The sequence below is a fragment of the Bubalus bubalis genome, chromosome 17 (assembly GCF_019923935.1).
Source record: "Bubalus bubalis isolate 160015118507 breed Murrah chromosome 17, NDDB_SH_1, whole genome shotgun sequence".
Classification (NCBI taxonomy): domain Eukaryota; kingdom Metazoa; phylum Chordata; class Mammalia; order Artiodactyla; family Bovidae; genus Bubalus; species Bubalus bubalis.
Genome location: NC_059173.1, coordinates 783,295 through 804,312, shown reverse-complemented (window position 1 = coordinate 804,312; position 21,018 = coordinate 783,295). Strand labels below are relative to the sequence as shown.

Genomic DNA, 21,018 nt, shown 5'->3' with positions numbered 1-21,018 from the left:
CTGGCCAGGATCTCAAGTTTCCATGGAGAAGGGAGCTCGCTGGGCAGGGGGGAGGGGAGGGCGTGCAGGTCCGGGGGCCGGCCTGGGGAAGGGAAGCGGCAGTGTGGGGGAAGGGGTCTCCAAGGCTGGTCCCGGATGCTTTGACAATATCATTGCACTGCTCCTCAAAGCACAGTAGTGCAATCTCGTCAGAGCGCCTGCGGCCAGCAGGAGGGACTCCCACCGTCCCCCCATACACGCAGGGCGGGAAGCAAGCACAAGCGGGTGGGGCTAGGGGCCCATTCCTAGACAGCAGGGCGCGGAGGGGATCTCACCGGGGGGCTGCCGTCCCTGGAGTTCTCAGGACCCCCAGGGGAGCCAGACCTTCCCTCCGGAGAGCCGTGGGTATGCGACCCCAGACAGAGGGCCGGCTCCAGCACCTGAGCGGGAGCGGACCGTGGGTAGGGCGCACACACAAAGGAGAGGGGCCCGCGCTCCAGTGCGGTCAGAAGCCCACTGGCGCCTGAGGCGGGGGTGGGTGGATACAGCCTGACGACCCTGAGCCCTTGCCCAGCCCGAGCCTCGGAGAAAAGCAGGGTAACCCCCCCTCAACTCCAGGCCGGCGCGCCCCCGCCAACTCAGGCCCCCGTCCCAGGCCCCTGGCTCCTGGCCCCCAACTTGGGCCCCTCATTCTGTCCCGGGAGACTCCCTGCCCGGCGGCCCAGAGAAAAGAGGGACGAGGGGGCTCCCCGGCACTCTGTGGTTCCCTGCTCGGAGCGGGGCGCCCGGGGTGTTGGGCTGCGCCCCTCCACACCAACCCCTCCAGCGGGAGAGGGCCGCCCTGTCCCGCGCCCCAACCTCGGACCCGGCTACTCACGCGGCGGACGCCCCTTCCTCCCCCCGGGCCGCGGCAGGTCTCGGGAGGTGGCGGCGAGAGGTCCGGGCGGCCGTCCGCCCGAGCCGCCCCCCAGGACCACCCCGCACCTCGTGGCGCCCTCCGGCCGCCGGCTCCATCTTTAACCCGCTGACAGGCGGCGGCCCGGCCCCCGGCTCCTTAGCATAGCGCCGCGCCCATTGGCCGGCGCCGGCGAAGGCTCCGCCCCGCGCGCGCTCGTTGGCTGGGGCAGGAGCGATTTCAAAATAGCCTGCGGGCCCTGATTGGTCGCGCGCGGGCCGAGGCTACGGCTCCGCGGTTTTAACAATGAGTTCTGCGAACACGGCCTCCCCATTCATAACTTATCAAAGGGAACTTTGCCCGCCTTTTCGCAGCTCCAGTCTCCGCGAGTTTTCGTCGCCGCCCGGGCGAGGTGCTTGGAAGCCCGGTGGGGGGGCGCCGGGCGCGCGGCCAGACTCGCTGCGGAGGGGGCTATTACCGGAGGAAAATGTCCCGACCCGCGCGCGCGCGAGCGCTCAAGCCTACGCCGGCGCGGCTGCAGGCCGCCCCGTCTGGCGTACTGGGATTGCTCCCGGTGCCTCCCCGGTGGCGTGCTCGGCTGCGGTGGGCTTCGTGACTGGGGTAACCCCCTCCCCGCTCAACCCCACCGCATCGCCGGACTTGAACCGAATGAGATCTGTCTGAAACCACCGGGCGGGCCTGGGCTGTGTGCGGGACAAGGTCTTGGAGCCCACCTCCACCACCACCCCCGCCCCCGGAGCCCTGCGGATCCGTGGAAGGCACAGGGAAGGGGGCGCCACTCGGGTCCCTGCGTGATCTTGGATAAGCAGTCATTCAGTGCTTCCCGGGGGACTGATGACCCGGGAGGAGGGACATGGCGCCGCCGGCCCTCACAGAGCTGCAGTGTGTGTGTGTTGGAGAGGGTAGTACTTAAGCTACTGCGCATCTGGGCCCCCTCCTCTTTTATCCGCTCAGTCCAGAGCCTGAGAGCAAATGTTTCCGAAGGCAGATAGAGCTGGGTTTGCATCTTTAGCAACCTCGGTAAACCTCCTCTGAAAAATTAAGACGATAATTGAACGTGCTGTGCTTCATAGATTCGTTGCTGGGAGCAAATGAGACGCTGTGTAAATCGCTGGCCCAGTGCCTGGCACTTAGTTTTCAATGAACGAGAGATGGGCTGCTGCTGCGGTTTTAATTTTTGGTCTTGTCCTGCATTCCGCCTGCGGCCACCTCACCTGCTCTCACAGCTTCAGCCTCGATTTCCCGAGGATTCTTCCCGTGCACTGTTGGAGTCCGCTATTAACTAACACTCCTCACTTGTGTGTGTGTGGTGGCAGGGCGGTAACAGAGGCAGAAGTGGGCTCTCACAGCCCAGTGGGGCCAGGGATAGACCAGAGGACCGCTCCTGGGACTTTCAGTGTGGTCCACACTGCAGGCGCCCACACCCCATTAGCACTCACCTCTATGGAAAGGATGCTGGACGCCAGTGCCTGAGGGCTTCGTTCTGCCTGCAGAATCCAGGGCAAGTGGGAAGGGTTGCAGAGGGACACCCCCACCGCCCCGCAGCCCTCAGCCAGTGAGAGAAGGTGCCCTGGTTGGATAAGTGCCCCCCACTTGCATGTTCTACCGGCTGCCTTGCGGGTTCCTCTCAGCCCCACTCCTTCCCCAGTGTTTCCTGGGATCACTTCCCAACAAACGGCCTGCACGCCTGTCTCAGGTCAGGTGAGCAGTGGGAGAGAAGTGGAGGGTAGTAAACGATGCTCAAAAGGTTGGAGCAGAGCAGGACCTCCTGGGGGAAGGGACAGGGGAGTAAAGGGGGTAATCATGACCCTCCCTCCTCTCAGGTTTCACAACTGGCTAGAGCTTTTCTCTCATGCCCTAAGGCCAACTGACTTCTCAGAAGTCAGGTGCTCACTCTCCTCCAAGGCCCTTCCCACTGGTTGCCACCCCTGGCCTCTCCTTGGGCTCTTCCTCTCCTGCCAGAAAGTGGCACCCTCTAACCCCAGCAGCTCAAGTCCTTCAGCTTGTAATCTCTGCCATCACCTCTAGAGGGCACCCACGCACCAGCAAAACTGCTATTACCGTCCTCTGTCAAGGGCCAGCCGATTTATTGTTCCTTCAAGTTTCAACCCTTTGACAGCTCAAAATGTGACTCTTCTTCCAGGAAGCCTTCTCAGATGTCTGCAAGCGGCAGTCCTCTGTGGTTATCTTCCCTTGCAATATCTTTTGAAGTTCTGTTAGGGCCTCCGGGGTTTGGGGCCAGCTGAGCATGTGGGGTGCCAATCTGCACGGAGACAAATCTTGCGATGTGAATCTCCACCAGATGGGCAGAGTCCTGGCCCAGTGCTTGGTCAAAGGCAAGGGTCCAGACTGTCGCAACTGCCAGAGGAAGGGTGTCAGGAGGAAGGGATGCCCTTCAAGGGACGAGGGACTGGCCAGCTTGTGCCCATCCCAACTGGTAGGGAGCAGGGCTCCTGCAATCTGCTGAGACCCCAGCCCTTATCAGGAAGGTTCATGGAGCTCGAGGGCTGGAGCATATCAGGCCATCTGAGGGTGGGGGGAGGGGGCTGCGATGGCCCTGGGCAGTGTTGAGAGCGCACAGAAGAGCATCAGAGAGGTCTGGACGGGTTCAGCTACCAGCTGTGCTGGAGACAGAGCTTTCACACTGAGGAAGAGATGCTGAGTGGGACCAGCTGTCAGCTTCGGGTCAGCCCCAGGCTCACGGTTAAGTGCGACCACAGACCAACATTCTTTAATCATAAAGGCACTTGAGAACCCCTACAAAGCCAAAGTCTCCCCCAAGAGTCGTCTGCAGACAACGCCCCCCGCTGGCCTCCACCCCCCGGTCCACAGCACTCAGAGCTCATCATGGCCCCCAGGGGCCTCTGGGCTGGGCTTGATGAAGATGCCTTCCATGGCCTTCCACTTATTGTGGGCGCTGGCACTGGCCATGCCATGCACCTCATGCTGCCCCCGGATTGGGCTCCCGTACTGCTCGCCAGTGACCGACAGGAACACGGAGGTGCCCACGTGCTGGAAGCGCACGGCGGCCTCCCGCTCCCAGTGCTGCCCTGAGCAGCGCACGGTCCACAGGTCCAGGTCGTCCCCCTCGCCGTCCTCCCCAAAGGCGCTCACCTCCTGTGGGGGCAGACGGGGTGAGGACAGCGGTCGCGACGAAGGGAGCCCTGAGTCCCCTGTGGGCACCTGCCTGGCAGTGGCACTCACTTCCCCGTACGTCTCCCTGAGACTCAGCTTCCACAGCTGCCAACTGGGACCACCCCCCCCCCCGACCCCGAGTCCCCCCAACATGGGTTCTTCAAACACGTACACACCCCATCTCACCTGCCTGGGTGGCGACCACTGGCCCCCAAGGAGTCAAGACCTCCCCGCCTCCCTCCTCCTCCAGTTCCTTCTGTCCTAAACCCTCTGACCTTCACTCAGCATCATGTCTGCCTCTCAGCCTGACAGCCAAGGCTCTATTATCTCATCCTTTTCTTTGGATAAGCCCCCAACCACCCTTTGTTCCAGCCCCACTGCCCTCCCAGTTCTGATGAACTCGCACACAGGCTCTTGCCCAGGCCTGGGAAGACGCCCATCTCCTCCCTGGATTCCTTCTCATCCTTCCAGGGCCGGCCTGAGTGCCTCCTCGCCGCGGAGTTTCCCATTCTCTACCGCAACAGCTGTGTGGATCCCCCTCCTGGGTCCACCTCCTGCCCAGGAGTGGAGCTCTCCAGCCAGACGGCTCTTCCAGCTGTGTCCCCGCGGAGCTGAGGGCTCCAGGGGTAGGCGCCGCTGGGGGTCATCTCTCTGTCCCCAGAGTGGGCGCCGGGCAAACGCTTGTAACTTGACGCTCCCATTTCACAGAGAAAAGCTGGGGCTCTGAGCAGGTGCCCAGGCCCCGCGCTCACAAGCCAGGGGCGCTCACCTGGTTGTTGGTCAGCGGCGACGGGAAGTGGTGCGTGTGCAGGTTCTTGCCGGTGAGCACGTGCGTCAGCCTCACCGCTTGCCCGCAGCGCACCGGGGACCCGCGTGGACACTCGCCCTCCGTGCCGCCGCGGATCCGCCAGTAGCTGTTGGCGTCGTCGGACGCCTCCACGCCGGTCACCGACTGCTGGCCGCTGCCTGGGGACGACACCCCATCCCCGGGTTGGCCGTCAACGTGGCAACGCCGACCCTCGCCCTGGACAACCTCCGCTTTCCCGACGACCTCGACCCTGGGACCCAACGGCTCCCCAAGCCGCTCCCCGCCCCCCGCCCGCCTCTGGTCGCACTCCCAGGTCTGCAGCTCCGAACGGCGTCCCGACCGCGCCCTCGAAACCTCCGGCCTCCTGCCCTGAGGACCCCCAGCCCCCTGGCCCGCGGGGACCCAGCGCCCAGCCCGCCGTCGGGCGGCCCCGGCCCCGGCCCGCGCACCGGATCCGTATTTGATGTCGTGCGAGTGCAGCCGCACCCGGTGCTGCGTGTTGAACAGCTTCAGCACCGACCCGCAGGTCACGAGCCCCGCGTCGGTCTTGGCGGCACGGCCCCCCGACAGCGAGAGGGCCAGCAGTACCCCCAGCAGCGCCGGGCCCGCAGCTCGACCGCTGCCCGCGCTCCACATCGCCCCGGCCGGGGTCCGGCGACTCGGCCCGCGGTCGCTTCCGTCTCCGCCGCCGGCCAATCCGGACTCTGACAGGGCCCGCCACAGCAGCCAATCGCCGCCCTGCACGGCGCTCCGCCTCTGCTGCCATTGGGTTCGCGCCGGAGAGACCCGCCCCCAGCTTCGGCGAGAGGCGGCTGGGAGGGCCCTGGCGACACGAGGAACGTTTTGATTGGTCCACGCCTCCGAGGGCTGACCAATGAGGATCCAAGGGAGGCCCGGGCGGCTCCCAGCCGCGGGAGTGCTGGATGCCAGGCGGCTGCCGGCTAGGGCGCCGCTCTAGCGCCCGCCGGGCTCAGTAACCCAGTTCACCCGATCACCTTGATCCCAGATCCCCTGGCCCTCAGTGATGGTGTCCCCCTCGGACCCCGGGTCCACAGCTGCAGGGGCTTGAGGTTGCTCGACTACTAGATTATGTGGTCACGAGTGGACACATGCTCCTTCAGTCCCTGGACCTAATCCTCCAGTCGCTCGACCACTGCCCCCTGACATTGGGTCACATTAGTGTCCCTGGACCCTGGAGGTTCTGAATTCCCTGGGCCCTTCCTGGGCAGAATCTCATGGTCACTAGGCCACTGGGCAGCAGAGGGCAGCAGGGAGCTGTGATGTAGAGGCTAGCAGTCATCAGAAGACCCTGAGCTGCCTTGGGAACCCGGAGCCCTGGGAGACCAAATGACTGCGAACCAAGCCTTGGTGACTATGTGCCCCAGGCTGGGGACTCACTGCCTGCTCAGAGAGCTGTCTGCTCAGTCCTGGAAGGCGGGAAACTTACACGGCTGTTTATTTATTCATTCGTGGAATATTCTTACCTTGACTTCTAGGCCCTTCAGTTCAGCCCAGCCCAGGAAACGGCTGACTGCTCAGCACTTGGGGCACCAGCAAAGCAGGGAGAAACAAAAAAAAAGGTCTGTGTTTGATTAAATCATCCAGAATTTAGGATTCAGAAAATCCAGGATAGATTCATTTAAATTACAGCAATGGATTAGTTTTCGGTTTTCATATTCCCCCTGACTCGGTGCTGCTGATCAGCATGTGGGCTGTTAGTTGCCTGACCAGGGATCAAACCCATGCCCCCTGCGGTGGAAGCGTGGAGTCGTAACCACTGGACCACCAGGGAAGTCCCAGTTTTCAGGCTTAACATTGTCTTTATTTGGAATTCCATGTAGGATAAGGTGCCTTGATCTTTTCAACAACTCAGTGTCTAAAATGCTGTCTGCCCTGGATTTAGTAGACCCTGTCTTGGAGGGGCCTCCAACCCAGGCAGAGGGGCTAGAGTGCAATCCAGACACACCAACAAACATCTCAAATGTAGTATGACCAGACCAGAACTTGCAGCCTCTTTCCCACTGCTTCAACCCTCGACTTCTGATTTTGAGTAATGCCACCCGTGTTCACAAATTCACAAGCTCTTCAAGCCCCAAACTGGGGATCCATCTTTGATTCCTCTCTTCACCACACCCCTCCCATCTACCCCAACGCATCTTGATGGCTCTGACTCCGAACAGCTTGGAAGGCACATCTCCTGAGTCCCCGTCAGCACCCTAAACCAAGGTACCCCATGTCCCCCTCCAGATAGCTACCACACCGCTGAGATTTCCCTGATACTCAGGCCCCTCCCAAGACACTCCACCCAAGAAAGTGGTTTTTATTAAAAAGCATAAATCAGGTCACACGAGGTGCCTGCTGAAAGCTGCCAACGGCTTCCCATTGTGTTGGGACCAGACGACGGTGAGGACACAGCAGGAAATCTCCCCGCAAGGTGAAGACAGTGCCTAAAGACCAGCGCAGGCCATCCCTGGCAGTGCAGTGGTTATGACTCTTGCTGCTTCTGCAGGGGGTGTGGCTTTGATCCCTGGTCAGGGAGCTAAAATCCCACGGACCCCCCCAAAAAAGAACATGGACTCCAGAACTGCTGCTTGGAATAAAGAGCTGTCTGCTGATCCAAGAGCAGCAGAGACCCCAGGGATAGAGTCAGGGAAGCCAACGTGCCTCTCCGTGAGTCCCTGGAGCTGCAGGGGCAGGGGCAGGGTGAGGACGGCAGGCTGCCCTAGGAAGGCAGAGGGGAGGAGGGTGCTGACCTGGGGATACAGGATGGCCAGAAGCTCTGAGAGGGCCTTGGACGTGAGACCCTCCAACCAGGGCACCAGCCCAGTCCACAGACCCTTCGAGAGAGAGAGAGAGAGAGAGAGAGAGAGAGAGAGAGCTGTCCTGTCCTGCCCAGGGCCGCTACGGAAGGGGCAGCCAGTCCATAGCCTGACCGACCAGCAGAGGGCGTGTGTGTCCTGGCAGAGCCGCCCCTCTCTGGAAGGGGAAGCAATAATCCCAGGGGCCCTGTGGGGGTGGAGACAATGAGTCCTAAGAGGCTTCCCTGGTGGCTCAGCTGGTAAAGAATCTGCCTGCAATTCGGGAGACCGGGGTTCAATCCCTGGGTTGAGAAGGTTGCCTGGAGAGGAGAACAGCTGGCCACTCCAGTATTCTGGCCTGGAGCATTTGATGGACTGTTTAGTTCATGGGGCTGCAAAGAGTTGGACAGGACTGAGCGACTTTCACCTTTGTTCTTTTTCAAGAGGTTTGAAGAGCCAGGAAGATTCAGACTGGAGCAGAGAAGAGCCAGGAGCAGAGCCAAGGAGGTCACAGGGCTCAGGGCACTGGCAGCTGCCCAGGAGGCTGGGCTCAGCCCACCGGAGGGTCTGGGTGGGGGGCAGGGGGTGGATGTGTGGAAGGACATCTGAGATCTCTGACAGGAAAACCTTGCTGCATCAACACAAGCTTTATTCTTTCTGTTGGCTCCCGCGAGAGGCTCAGCGAAGCTGCTCGTGGGTACCAACCATTCTGACCTCTGCTCGGGCAGGGCAGGTGCATCAGCAGTGGTCGGCGGTGGCAGGAGGAGTGGGCCATGCAGTGCTTGGTGAGGCCGCACGGGGCCTCACAAGGGGTCACTGGGGCCTGCCCCGGAGCCTGCCACGGGGGAGCTGATTGTGGCCTCCCCTGGAGGCTCCTGGGAGCTCTGGGGCCAGTCCTCATCTCCAAAGAAGTCTTCCTCCTCCTCCTCCTCCTGTTCATCTTCCTCCTCTTCATCCTCCTCCTCTTCATCCTCCTCCTCCATGCTCTGCCGGTCCTCCATGTCCACTGTCTGTTCGGACGGATGGGAGGCCACGCCGGCCTTGGTGGGGGACAGGAACCGCTTGGCCTCTGGGGGCCTGGAGCGCTCCTGTGGGGGGTGTGGCCGGGAGCCCTGGGGCCTCGTGTCGAGGCGGGAGGGCCCCGTGGGCTTATCCCGGATCCTGTGGCCCCTGGCGGAGACCTCGGAGGGCGTGGCGGGGGTCCCCATGCCTCGCCGGGGGGTGCTGTGCTGGGAGGTTGGTCGGGAGGGGGCCGGGAACGCCAGCCGGGACGAGCGTCGGCTGGACTCGGCCTCCTCCAGCCGGCGCAGCAGGCAGTGCCAGTCAACCGTGGAGGACAGGTGGATGTGTGAGCCCTTCACCTTCTTGAAGCCCAGGTAGAGGTCCATGAGCGCCTCAGTGACCGGGAAGGAGATAAAGCCCAGCTGGTCGGCGAGGTTCTTCTCAAAGCTGTACTTGTGGACGAGCAGGGACACGGCCTGATCCTTCAGGTAGTCGACGAGTTCCTCGTGCCAGGGGTTGGAGAGCTGGGACACGCTGCTGGACCTGGACAGGATGGAGGGCAGTGGCTTCTTCTTGCTGAACTTGCAGCCGGGGCTCTGCGCAGGAGTTGGGGGAGGGCGAGAGAGACAGGTCATCCATCCCTGCCTGCCCTCTGGCTTCCCTCCCACCCAGAGCATCCTCCGCAGCACCCACACGGCACAGCGCCCGCTCCACACTGGTTGTAGCCTCACCAGGTCGGCTCCACTGGCCCATTGGAGAGCTGGGCTGGGGTCCCATGTGCGACCCACCCCGGTAAGTCATGCCCAGGGCCAGGCCAGTGACCTCAGTCCCCATGTAGTCAAAAGGGGGTCTGCACGACCCTCACCCAGGCCGGGGTTCAGAGGAGGGAAGCGTGCCTGAACCCCGATGGGGTGAAAGCAGGCTGGCGGCCACGCAGAGGAGCCGCCAGGGTGAGGCCACCCATGTCCTCTCTCCACACTCTGCCCGAGGAAAGCCCTCTCGGCGTGCAGACTCGCTTGGAGAGTCCCACCCTGGACAGCAGGACCACAGGGGGTAGACCTCAGACACAGGGCCCTACTCTGGGCTCAGGCCGCTGTCCGCAAGGGACAGGACCCTCCCCGTTCTGGGAGGGCCTCCGAGACTCACGTACAAACGTTAAAAAAAAAAAAAAAAAACCCAGAATAAAAAATAGCCTTTATTCATCTTTGACAACACGTGGCAGTGGCTAGGACCAGACTCTGGGCTCGTTAGCTCACAGCTCCCCACCCCACCCCCGGCTCAGGTGGTGCCCACAAGGGCCTGGCAAGAAACCTGGGTCCTTTTTCAGTAACAGTAGTGGTCGCTAGGAGCGGTGGCGAGAGGACCCCTTGCACTGCAGCCCTGGCCCCAAGACCCCGGGCCCCAATCTGGAGGAGGTCACCTCCCGCTCCGGCAGGGCCCGAGATGGAGAGGGGCCCCTGAGCGCAGAGGGGTGGGGTGACAGCGCCGAGAAGGGGTTCGAAGACGAGGGGTGGCGAGAGGCCAGCGGAACCAAGGCCCGGGGGGCGCCGCGGATCAGCCTGAAGGGCGCCTCCGCCACCTCCCAGGGCGCGGGCGCGGTGAGGTGCGGGCTCTGCCAGGGCTGGGCCCGCGGGCCGGAGCTCAGGGGCTCCGAGGCGGGAATGGACGGTTTCTGTACTCTGGGGTCCCGGTCCAGCCCCTCCTGCTTGGGGAGGGATGGAGAAACCTTGGGCTCTTCAGTGGCTGTCACCTCAAGCCGGAACCTGGTGGCCACTTGAGGGCTAGGCACGGGAGAGCCACCTTCCTTGGCCTTGGCGCGACCCTTGGGCTGGCTCTTCCTTTGCTCGGTCCGGGGGCTGGAGGCCGTGGTGGGCGGTGACTCGTAGAGCTCCTCCCCGTCCGTGGGCGTGGCCATCTTGGAGTCTGACTCCCGGGCGGTCTCCCATTCCGACGGGAAGAGCGGGCCGCCGTCGCGGCGGCGGGCGCCGCTGAGCTTCTCTACGGCCCGGTTGACCACGTTCTGCAGGGCGGGGAAGAGGTGGTGCTCGGCCAGGAAGTCCAGCGTCCGATGGGGCTCGCGGAGCGCACAGTAGCCAGGCAGCTCAAACGACGCCGGATGGCTCAGCAGGGATCTCATCTCCTTGTTCAGCTGCCGCCTGAGGAAGCCCAGCTCGCGCTCCGTGGGCCCCAGCTCTGACGATTCGTGCGTGTCCCAGCTCGAGCCCAGCGGGCCTGAGAACCACGACAGGGGCTGCTCTACGGTCCACTGGGTGCTGCTCTGGCTGTCCAGCGAGTCCCACAGCAGCGAGTCCCCGTGGGAGGAGGCCTGCCCCAGGCCTCTCTGCAGAGAGAAGGGGGCCCCTCAGAGACGTCCGCGGGCGGCCAAGCAAGGCCTGGTGCTGGGCTCCCGGCTGGGGTCAGCCCCGCACCGCCCCCCCCCCCACCGGGTCCGCAGCCCCTGACCTCACCCCTCGGTTCTCCAGCTGCAGCAGCCGTTTGAGGCTCTTCTCCAGCAGGACTTGGTCCGTCACGGGTGGCAGTCGGCCCAGGCCCTGGGAGCCCAGGTCGCTGTCCCGGCTGTGGCAGCCCGGCCAGTCGGCGGCTGTGCAGCTGCTGCGGGAGTCGGACATGGAGCTGGAGCGGGAGGGGTAATTGTTGGGGCGCCCCACGCAGAGGCCGGGCCGGGCGCGGTGCCGGCGGAGGGTGCTGAGGCTGGGCCGGGCCCGCGCCCGGCGCCCGCCCCTCGGCACCTCCACGGGGTCCTGCACCTCCACCAGCGGCACTCCCGCCTCGGTCTTCACGGTGGCCATGCGCTCCGTTGCCTCCTCCACCACCGTCTGCAGGCTTTCCAGCACCTGACCCTCGACAAGGAAATCCAGGAAGCTCCTAAAGGGTCGAGGGCCCTTAGGGTTTCTGCAGCGGCCTGAGCTGCCAGAGGGATCATGCGAGGAAGGCGGGTGTGGCCTGTGGCCCGGCTTGGAGGCGTGGCCCATTTCCGAGAACAGTGACTTCCTAGGTGGCTGCACCTGAGCAGACAGGCATGTCAGGGTGGGCAAGGAGGTTCCATGGCGGGGGAAGGTGTTCCCGGGGGTCCTCCTAGGGCACCAGGAGCTGGGTGGGGACTGGGCAGTAAAATGAACGGGGTTTTGGAGCCAGGCAGCTCAGGCTCTGGACCCTGGCTCTGCCAGCTTCAGGCACGATGCCCTCTCTTGAGGTCCCTCTCTTGCAGAATGGGGGTCCGTTCAGGGTGGCCCTGAAGCTTCCCTGACGTGTACGCTTCACATACACAAGACGTGGCTGGGCAGTCTGAAAGCCCGCTTGTGCCCTCACCCAGGGCATGACTGGGCAACCACAAAACCCCTCGGCACTGCCCCACTGCCGGTCTCCAGACCACCTGCGGTCCTGAGCCCTGTGCGCCCCATAGTGGCTGCTGCATCTCCAGCCGGAGGCCCTCAGGAGACTCTGTTCTCACTCTGGGGTCCTCCCAGGCCCCTGGGGGTCGGCACAGGGAAGGAGACTGACAGAGGTGACCAGAGCCCAGCAGGGCGGCGGCGGAGTGCTGAAGACAAGAGGTCGCTATGGGGCCCAGAGAGGACATCCGTGGGGGATGAGAAACGGGGGGGGGGGGGGGTGTGGGCTGCTGGGGAGCACGGTGGGTTCCCCACTTACCCGGGCCACGTAGGTAGGGTGGCCGGCCTCATCGTCCGCCAGGTAGCCCGAATGGTGGCGGCAGCTGGCCATGGTGCCGACGGCCGGGCCCGCTGGCCTCCTCCTCTCTCTTCGGTTGCGCGGTGAAGCCGCGGATTCCTCTCTGCGCCGGGCGGGGATATGGCATGAGTGTGCCCCCCGCCCTCCGTGGGTCGGCGTCCCCGTCCGTCCGTGGACAGCTGGTCCCCGGCTTTCTGCACCCCGCGTCCTTCACAGGTCCGGCAGGTCCTCTGCTCGGAGCCCCTGCGCGTCTCAGCCACGTCCGTGTCCAGAGTCATCTCTGGGCCCGGTTGCGCCCGCCCTCCGTCCTCCTGGCCCCGGCATCCGACCCGGGCCCCCGGCAACCCACTCACCAAGCCGGTGACCCCTGGGCTCGCGCTCCGCTGCGGTCCGAGCCCTCCGCAGGGCGTCCGAGCAGCTCGGGGCCGCCCGGGGGCCTGTTCATTTGCATCCTGCGTCCTGATTGGCCTGCGCCACGCCGCTCGCTCGCCGGCTCCCGCGACACAATAGTTGGGGCGGGGCCCGCGGGGCCCCTCCCTCAGGCGGCGGCTTTGGCCCGCCCACATTCCTAGTCGGCGCTGGGGGCCCGGCTTGCTGCTTATGGCCTTGGTCCCGCCTGGAGGAGGGAGCCTAACAGACGGAGCCACCGCCTCCCCCCAGGTCACACAAGCACTTCGTCGGCTCCTCTCTGGTCCCTGAGTGTCCTGGGCTCCTGCTCGCGGACTGTCCTCCACTCGCGCAGTGTGGACATCCCAGCTTCTGTCCCTGGCGGACTGGAAGGAATCCCGCCTCTTAAATCACAGACTAGCATCAACTCCCAGCTCCGGGGTTTCCCGCGGGGGCAACTCAACCCCTCTAATCGCCTGCTCCGTCTCCGTAAGTGGAGCTGAGTGACTTTTCACACGGGTTTGGAGATGAAGTTAATCTTCCTACACACTGGCAGTCTTATAAAACCTGTAAATCTTGCCCTCCTCTCTCTCTCCTACCTGTCTGCCCCAAGGCTCTTCCTAATGCAATCCATCCAGCTGTCACCTCCTAGGAGAAGCCTTCGCAGAAGGCTCGTCCCCCCAACCAAATGACCACAAACCCCATCCCACACTTTGCCATACCATGTGGTTAATGGATTATCAGTTCATGCTCCCTGGAGTTAGGAACTGTGGTTCTCACCCCTATTCTATGATCTTTCTAATATCAGTAGGTGCTCAATAAATGTGAATTTCATCCTTCCAATTGAGTATCTCAGGGCCTCTAGACTTTCCAGGACCAGCTTCCCAGTGGAGAAGGATGATTGAAGTCCCACAATTTAGTCATCACTATTGAACACTTTGTTGATAAAGGTCCGTCTAGTCAAAGGTATGGTTTTCCAGTAGTCATGTACAGATGTGAGAAATGGACCATAAAGAAGGCTGAACACCGAAGAATTGATGCTTTCAAATTGTGGTGACAGAGAAGACTCCTGAGAGTCCCTTGGACTGCAAGGAGGTCAAACCAGTTCATCCTAAAAGGAAATATCAACCTTGAATATTCACTGGAAGGACTGATGCTGAAGCTGAAACTCTTTGGCCACCTGATAGGAAAAGCTGACTCACTGAAAAACAGCCTGATAGTTGAGGGCGAAAGAAAGGGGCGGCAGAGGATGAGCTGGTTAGACAAGCATCACCGACTCAATGGACATGAATTTGAGCAAACTCTGGGACATGGTAAAGGACAGGGAAGCCTGGTGTGCTGCAGTCCATGGAGTCACGAAGTATCGGACACAACTGAGCGACTGAACAAAATTGAATACAATCGTCCTTATGCTGAGGGCCTGGTGAAGGACTCTTTAAGGCCTCCAGTTCTTACTGCGCCCCCACAGAGGTGGGTGTTAACCATTATTCTCCAGCTCAGCTCTGCCCTTTCCGCCCCGAGGGCAAGCAGGGCGCAGAGGACCAGAGCCGACCAGAGGCAGGCCAGCGCTCCAGAGGGCAGTCCCAGCTCCACTGATGCCCGCAGAGTCACACAGGCCAACACACTAGCCCTCTCTGAGCTGCAGTGCCCTCATCTGTAACGCAGGAATGAAGTCACCCACCTCATAGGCTGGACTCAGGTACTGCACTTCCCAGTCTCACCAAATGAAAACGCTGGCTGTCAACCATGGTGACTGTAAAGTCATTGGTAAGGGAAGTTTTTCTGGATCAGAGGAAAAAAAGGAGGTCATGAAAATGTAAAGTTGTGGCCTGACACAGGGCTCAAGAGATGGAAGCTGGGACGGACGCCTTCTCAAATAAAACCATTGGTACAGGCTTTCTCTTTGTTCAGAGCTTTTACAAGTCAAGAAAAAGCCTCGTTTCAAAAAATCAACAAAAGACAAACAATTTGTAAAAGAAATAGTTATGTAATAAAGACATGAAAAAGTTCATAGTATCAAAAAAAAGAAAAGAAACTACGACGATAGAATGCCACTGATGTGATCATTGTCTCCTCAAACAACAAACCAAAAAACTTGGGGGTGGAAGAGCAGAAAGCTTGGGTGTATTTATTAGAGGAAAAAAATACCAGGAGACACGACCCAGAAAGTGAACGGTGGTGACCTTGGGGGAGGGTAAGAGGGTTGGTTTTTTTTTTTTTTCCCCAGGTTTGATTTTTCCGTTTTACATATGAGGCATTTTTGCAGTCACTCCAAGTCCCGCGCTCGGGGTGGGGCGGGGCGCCCGGCTTGCAGGGACCCCCGGGACCGGCAGGCGGCGAGAACAAAGGCCGAGCGCGGGCGCGTGCGTCGGGGCGGGGCCTCGGGCGACGTCTGGGGCGGGGCCTGGACCGTCCGCCCGCGCGCTCGGGCCCTCGCGCATCCAGCGGACTGAGGCACCATGGCCCGGCTTCGCGTGCGGCTGGTGGTCACGGCAGACGACTTTGGCTACTGCCCGCGGCGCGACGAGGGCATCGTGGAAGCCTTCCTGGCCGGGGCTGTCACCAGCGTGTCCCTGCTGGTCAACGGTTCGGCCGCCGACAGCGCGGCTGAACTGGCCCGCAGGTGAGTGGCGGCCCTCCTGCACGGTCCGGGGCGGGCTCGGGGACCGCCGTCCGCGCCGCCGATGCTCCCCGCTCGCGCTCCGCCCGCAGGCACCAGATCCCCACGGGCCTCCACGCCAACCTGTCCGAGGGCCGCCCCGTGGGCCCGGCCCGCCACGGCGCCTCTTCGCTGACCGGCTCCGAGGGCTTCTTCCTGGGCAAGATGGGATTCCGGCGGGCGGTGGCGGCTGGAGAAGTGATCTTGCCCCAGGTGCGCAGGTGCGGCTGCAGGAAGACGCCCAGGGCTGCGCCGCGAGGGTGCCCTGGACCATTACGGGCTGGACTGGAGCCGCCGGATGCCTCCCTGGTTCAGACGCAGGGACGATCGCAGCGGAGCGCGGGGACGGGGTCCCCTGGGGAGCTGCTCCCGGACCTGTGCTAGATAACTCACCTTCGCCCTCCAGGTGCGAGAAGAGCTGGAGGCCCAGCTGAGCCGCTTCCGGGAGTTACTGGGCAGGGACCCTACTCACGTGGACGGCCACCAGCACGTGCACGTGCTCCCAGGTGCGCGGGACGGGGCTCCCACGCCGGGGTGGGAGTGTGCGGCACGTGCCTCGCCCTGACTCCGCCCGGCCCGCCCGCAGGCGTGTGCCGGGTGTTCGCCGAGGCCCTGCAGGCCTGCGGAGTGCGCTTCACTAGGCTGCCGCTGGAGCGCGGAGTGGACGGCTGCGCCTGGCTGGAGGCCCCAGCGCGCGCCTTTGCCGGCGCCGTGGAGCAAGACGCCCGCGCCGCCATCGGTCCCTTTGTCCACCATGGCCTTCGGTAAGGCCCCCAGTCCCCTGGCGCAACCCCCTCCACCCCTGTGAGTCTGGCTGGCTGTGCCCCCCCTCCCCATTTCTTAACCTCGACGGGGATCAGGCCTCCTCGCGCGTTGCCCTCACCCCAGTTGCCAGGGGTCCCTGGCCTAGCCCTGCCCACCAAGACCCTTTGGTCCTGCTGCCGCTGCCCTGGCACCCACAGGTGGACCGACGTCTTCGTGGGCCTGAGCACCTGTGGCCGGAACATGTCGGCGCACCGAGTGCTGGAGGCGCTGGCTCGGGCCCTGGAAGGTGTGCCCACTGGCCAGGCAGTGACGGCCGAGCTGATGGCACACCCTGGCTACCCGAGCGTGCCTCCTCTTGGGGGCTGCGGGGAGGGCCCTGACGCCTTCTCCTGCTCTTTGGATCGCCTGCATGAGCTGCGTGTCCTCACGGCGCCCGCACTGCGGGCTCAGCTTGCCCGGGACGGCGTGCAGCTCTGCACCCTGGAAGACCTAGACTGCAAGAGGCCCGGAGAGGGGGCCGCCAGCAGAGCCACTCAGGAAACCTTTGTGGAGCCCTCCCCACCGTGACCCTGGCAGACAGCTGAGCGTTAATGTCCTTGGCACGCAGGAAGGAAACCCGGCCCCAGAGCCCGCGTTTCTGGGCTTGAACACTGTCACCTCTGGGCCCAGGTCCTCATGGCGCGGGGCCAAGCTTCTGCAAGCGCTCTGGCTGTGGGGGGCAGCCGTGACCTCTGGGCCTGGGCCCTGCCAGGCGTGGGGGCCGTCACACCACTGGCATCATCCTTGTGTGGGCACTCGGAGTAGAGGTGGCTGTGTTAATAAAGTAGCATGTTTCCCGTGAACCAGGCCCAGGAACCTTCCCACACACAAGAGCACGCCACTCTGGGCCCCTGAGGTCACTCTCCCAGGAGCGGTCAGCAATGTGGTCCACCTCGGCTCTGCCCGTGCCTCGGGTCTCTTCATCCTTTTCTTTGGGGAGAGGTAGTGGGGGTTGGAAGAATCTCTCGCAGGCTACAGTTCTGGGGGAGGCCTAAGTCAGCAGTCCTTTGCTGCCCCAGGGGGCGGGCCTGAGAAGGTCCTGCACGCCTGCTGGAAAGTCAAGTTCCAAGGAAGGATGGGGAGGAGCTGGAACCAGAAAGAGGGGCTGAAGCCACCAGTCGGGATGGGCCCTACCCTCACGTGGTCAGTTAGTGCAGCGGGCTCTTCTGGCCCCAGTGGCTGCCTGACCCAGACTAAGGAGTGTTTTACGTTTGCCCAGGAGGGATGGTCTTCTGTGCATGTGGGGTCCCTCATGTTGCGTGGATGCCCTGTGGTTGGGGCTCCCAGGGCCTGGGTCAAGGGTGGTGCTGGAAGCAGGCGGAGCCCCACGTGGTCCTCGTCTCATGGAGTGTCACGTCACAGCGCCGGTGCCCCCATTTTGCAGACCCAGAGAAGGGGGCACAGCTGTGAGGCTGCCTGCTCACTGACTCGACATGCGCTGGGCCTTAGTCTGGGTCAGGCAGCCACTGGGGCCAGAAGAGCCCGCTGCACTAACTGACCACGTGAGGGTAGGGCCTATCCCGACTGGTGGCTTCAGCCCCTCTTTCTGGTTCCAGCTCCTCCCCATCCTTCCTTGGAACTTGACTTCTCCAGCTGTGGGCCCTTTTCTCCCTCTCATCCTGCTCTACCCACGGGGGTCTGTGTCTGCTCCCTGGAGGAGGGGGTCTGTATCTGCTCCCTGGAGGGGGTGCTCTATGTCTGCTCCCTGGAAGGGGGGGGTCTGTGTCGGCTCCCTGGAGGGGGGTCTGCCGTGCTCCCTGGAGGCATGTCTAGCTGTGCTCCCTGGGAGGGGGTCTGCTGCTCTGAGAGGAGCTGGCCGTGCGGCCCTTGGCCCAGGAGAGAGTGTGGGTGACGGGAGCCGGAGGGTCTGCGGGAGAGGCTACTGTCACCAGGGAGCCAGAGCGAGAGGAGCAGAGGCCCCCGGCGACTGGGACGAGGAGGCGGAGGGTGGGTTCCTGATCCCACGGGAGGCATTGCTCGTGTCCAACCTGCTGTGCTCAGGACGGCTCAGACGAGGGATTCGCCGTTACCCACGGTCCACCAGGCACGGGGCGGCTGGGATACAGCCTGCAAGGAGCCCACGGTCTCTACACACAGGGGGACAGGCGTGGGACTCGGGATGCTGTGGGAGTGGGAGGACAAAGCTCTGCGGCGTGGCTCACAGCACCCGCCGGCCAGGCACCCAGGAAGACGGCGTTTCCCACACAGGGCCCGCCGGCACTGCGCTGTGTGAGGACTGGGCTTCACTCAGCTCCGCTCCTGGTGGGGTGGGGGAGCGGGCGGGGAGGAGCCGCTGCAGATGGTGGGAGCATGAGGCTCAGGGATGCCCTGCAGGGTGCCACAGACGTGCTGCTGGGGAGGACAGCGGGAGCAGGACGCGGGCCTCCCTATGCAGACAGGACCCCGCCAAGTCCAGGGCCCTGGGCAGAGGAGTCCAGGGAGCAGGAGGGGCCAGACGCCAGGCCGAGCAGACGCAGGTGGAGTGTATTGAGAGTGAGGAAGACGAGACTGGGGGCTGCTGAGGGCAGGGAGCGGAGGGGGTCTCAGGCTTTGGGGAGGGGCTGTGGCTGGTGGTGGGGGCCCCTGGCCAGGCCCCTCAGTGAAAGCAGGGTGACGACGGGGCCCGGGGTGGCCCTGAGTCGGGGGTCCCCACTGATGATCAAGGGAAGGCGCCGGCCGCCTCACCTCCTGCTGAAACGACGGCCCAGAAGTTCCCCCTGCCACCTGCAGGCCGAGCTGTCGGGGTCTCAGCTGGTGTCAGACCCCAGGGCAGGGCCCCAGTGGAGAACTCTGTCAGGGCCCCAGCGGGCCTGCTGCTGAGCCAACCCGAGGGCTGCAGTCCCAGGGCTGCGGGGCAGGTTGGGGCTGGAATTCAGGGAACGGGCCTGGCCCCTCCCTGTGCACACCCTCACCAGCTCCCCAGCCTCCTTCCAGGAGGCACCCTACTCAGACCCGCGGTCTGCTTCTCTGTTAAGTGTGGCTGAGGAGACGCACATCCAGAGGTCAATGTCCCCTCCTCCCCTGACGCCCCGGGTGTCCCTTCTGCTGCCCGGGGCCTGGCCAGAACGTGTCTGCACCTCTCTCCTCGAGGCCCATGCAGCCCTACCCCCAGAAAGGAAGAGACAAACCCACACGAGCAGACCGTGTCCCACAGCACTTTTATTCAGGGCAGCAGAGCAGATCGCAGCGGCTCGGGAGGCTCGTGCCCGCGGTGGGGAGGGGCGGGGGGCCAGGGCGCTCGCTCGGAGGCGGGCCTGGCAGCTCTCCCCTGCTCGGGGGACCGGCCGTCGGGTCGGAGGAGCAAGGCTGCCGGTGAGCTGCTCCACGCCTGCCCGAGGGCTCGGCGCGCGCCACCGGAGAAGCTGGGCCCGGCAGGCCGCCAGCCCACTCTGGGAGGGGCGGAGCGAAGCAGAGTGTAAACCCCCGAGGGGAGGGGCCGCCGCGTGCAGCACGCGGGCGCTCTCCCTGCAGACACGGGGGCAGGGGAGACAGGCGGCAGAGCTGCTCGGGTGGAAGCACGAAGCGGTGGGCGGGTTTCCAGGACTGGCAATAATTCTGGGCTCAGAGCGGCGAGGAGAACAAACCGCGGCTGATCTGGAGCGCTTCTGACAGAATTTGGCATTTTATTAACAAATCTGCATGTGAGTGAAATCAAGTCCCTCATCGCCTTTCTGCTAAGAAGGTGGGTGTGGGGCACACGGGGCCCCAGGCCTGTTTGCGCGTACCTGGGGCTACCGAAGCTGTGGTCAGGCCGCGGGCCGCCCCCACCACCGCCCCCCTCTCCGCTGGGTAAAGCCGAGCTGTTTCACAGGCAGCGAGCCCCGAAGACCTCAACTCACAAAGCTAAAATTAAGATAGAAAGCCAAGGTTAAGTCATCTTCGCCACTGGGCCTCGCCCACGGAGTGCCGGGGGAGGAAGGCCCAGGCGGCAGGAGTGGAGGGGGGACCCCCGGTGCTCGGATCCCTGGCCACCTCTGGGTGTCAGTGACCAGGATTCTACTACTTCAGGGGCAGTCCCGCTTGCTTGGAAAAGACACGAACATTCAGATCCTTACGAGTCCATCTGACGATAAATTCTAAGGTCAATTTTTATTTCTACAAAAGAAGGCGGTCAAAACAATATAAAACATGTCAAGATTATTGAGCGAGCTTCACGTGGAGCCTGACTCCAAGAAGGTGGAGAGTCCGATGGAGGGAGGCCGTCCTGTTCCTGGGTGGGGGCCGCGGCGGCCCCGGGCTGGTGCGGGACACTGGTGTCGGCGGAGGGTCAGACGAGCTAAGGAAGGGCGGCTGCACTCAGAAGGCGGAGGAGGAGCTCCAAGCCACGTCGGTGAACTCGTCGGCGACAATTGAGCACGGACCTGCGCGTGGACACGCCAGCACTTGTCCGCGGGGAGACCTGACGTCTTCCGGAAGGGATGCGGGGAGGAGCGTCTCCCTGGCGAGGACTTCCTCCCACAGGCGCGCTGTCCTCCGGCCGACGGGCCCGGGGCCAGGGGGAGCTGCCCTCCGCAGGCCTGAGGCTGGAGGTTCATCCCGGCTGGCCAGCGTCACGGGGGTAACGTTAGCCAGGGTTTTACAGAAGAGCTGGACCTCCCCTTTCAACGGGGTTTGTTTGTTGGTTTTTTTTTTTTTGGTTGGGGGTTGGAGTGGAGGTTTGCTTGTTTCTCGGTGTTCTCAAAAGGAGGCTATAAATCAGTTAGGAGTCTGCACTAACTCCCACAGCAGGCAGGCTGAGGGCGGAGCAGAGGGGCCTGGAGGCGGGGCCGGGCCTGGGGGAGTGGGGGAGTGAGAATCAGACGAAATGCAAGTAAGTGGCAGC

The 21,018-nt window shown here is 63.3% G+C and overlaps 3 protein-coding genes across 4 annotated transcripts; 1 reads left to right on the top strand and 2 right to left on the bottom strand.

The window, feature by feature from the left end:
- Nucleotides 1-3,599: 3,599 nt before the first annotated feature.
- On the bottom strand, nt 3,600-5,530 carry SDF2L1 (stromal cell derived factor 2 like 1). The gene is made up of 3 exons (XM_006065590.3): nt 5,288-5,530; nt 4,800-4,996; nt 3,600-4,012 (listed from the first exon to the last, which is right to left on the bottom strand). Exons 1-3 carry the CDS (start codon nt 5,472-5,474, stop codon nt 3,731-3,733), a joined length of 666 nt encoding a protein of 221 aa, XP_006065652.1. The 5' UTR covers nt 5,475-5,530; the 3' UTR covers nt 3,600-3,730.
- A 2,738-nt stretch (nt 5,531-8,268) lies between these two features.
- CCDC116 (coiled-coil domain containing 116) lies at nt 8,269-12,793 on the bottom strand. Of its 2 annotated transcripts, none has more exons than XM_044930604.1 (4): nt 12,308-12,793; nt 11,107-11,664; nt 10,365-10,979; nt 8,269-9,234 (listed from the first exon to the last, which is right to left on the bottom strand). In XM_044930604.1, the coding sequence occupies exons 1-4, from the start codon at nt 12,377-12,379 to the stop codon at nt 8,440-8,442; spliced, it is 2,040 nt and encodes a 679-aa protein (XP_044786539.1). In that variant the 5' UTR covers nt 12,380-12,793; the 3' UTR covers nt 8,269-8,439. The 2 variants fall into 2 exon arrangements, with proteins under 2 accessions (XP_044786539.1, XP_006065651.3); XM_006065589.3 differs by having other exon boundaries at nt 10,389-10,979.
- A 2,164-nt stretch (nt 12,794-14,957) lies between these two features.
- Nucleotides 14,958-16,999, top strand: YDJC (YdjC chitooligosaccharide deacetylase homolog). Its single transcript, XM_006065586.3, has 5 exons — nt 14,958-15,356; nt 15,446-15,605; nt 15,799-15,898; nt 15,979-16,156; nt 16,355-16,999. The coding sequence occupies exons 1-5, from the start codon at nt 15,193-15,195 to the stop codon at nt 16,722-16,724; spliced, it is 972 nt and encodes a 323-aa protein (XP_006065648.2). The 5' UTR covers nt 14,958-15,192; the 3' UTR covers nt 16,725-16,999.
- The last annotated feature ends 4,019 nt before the right edge of the window (nt 17,000-21,018 follow it).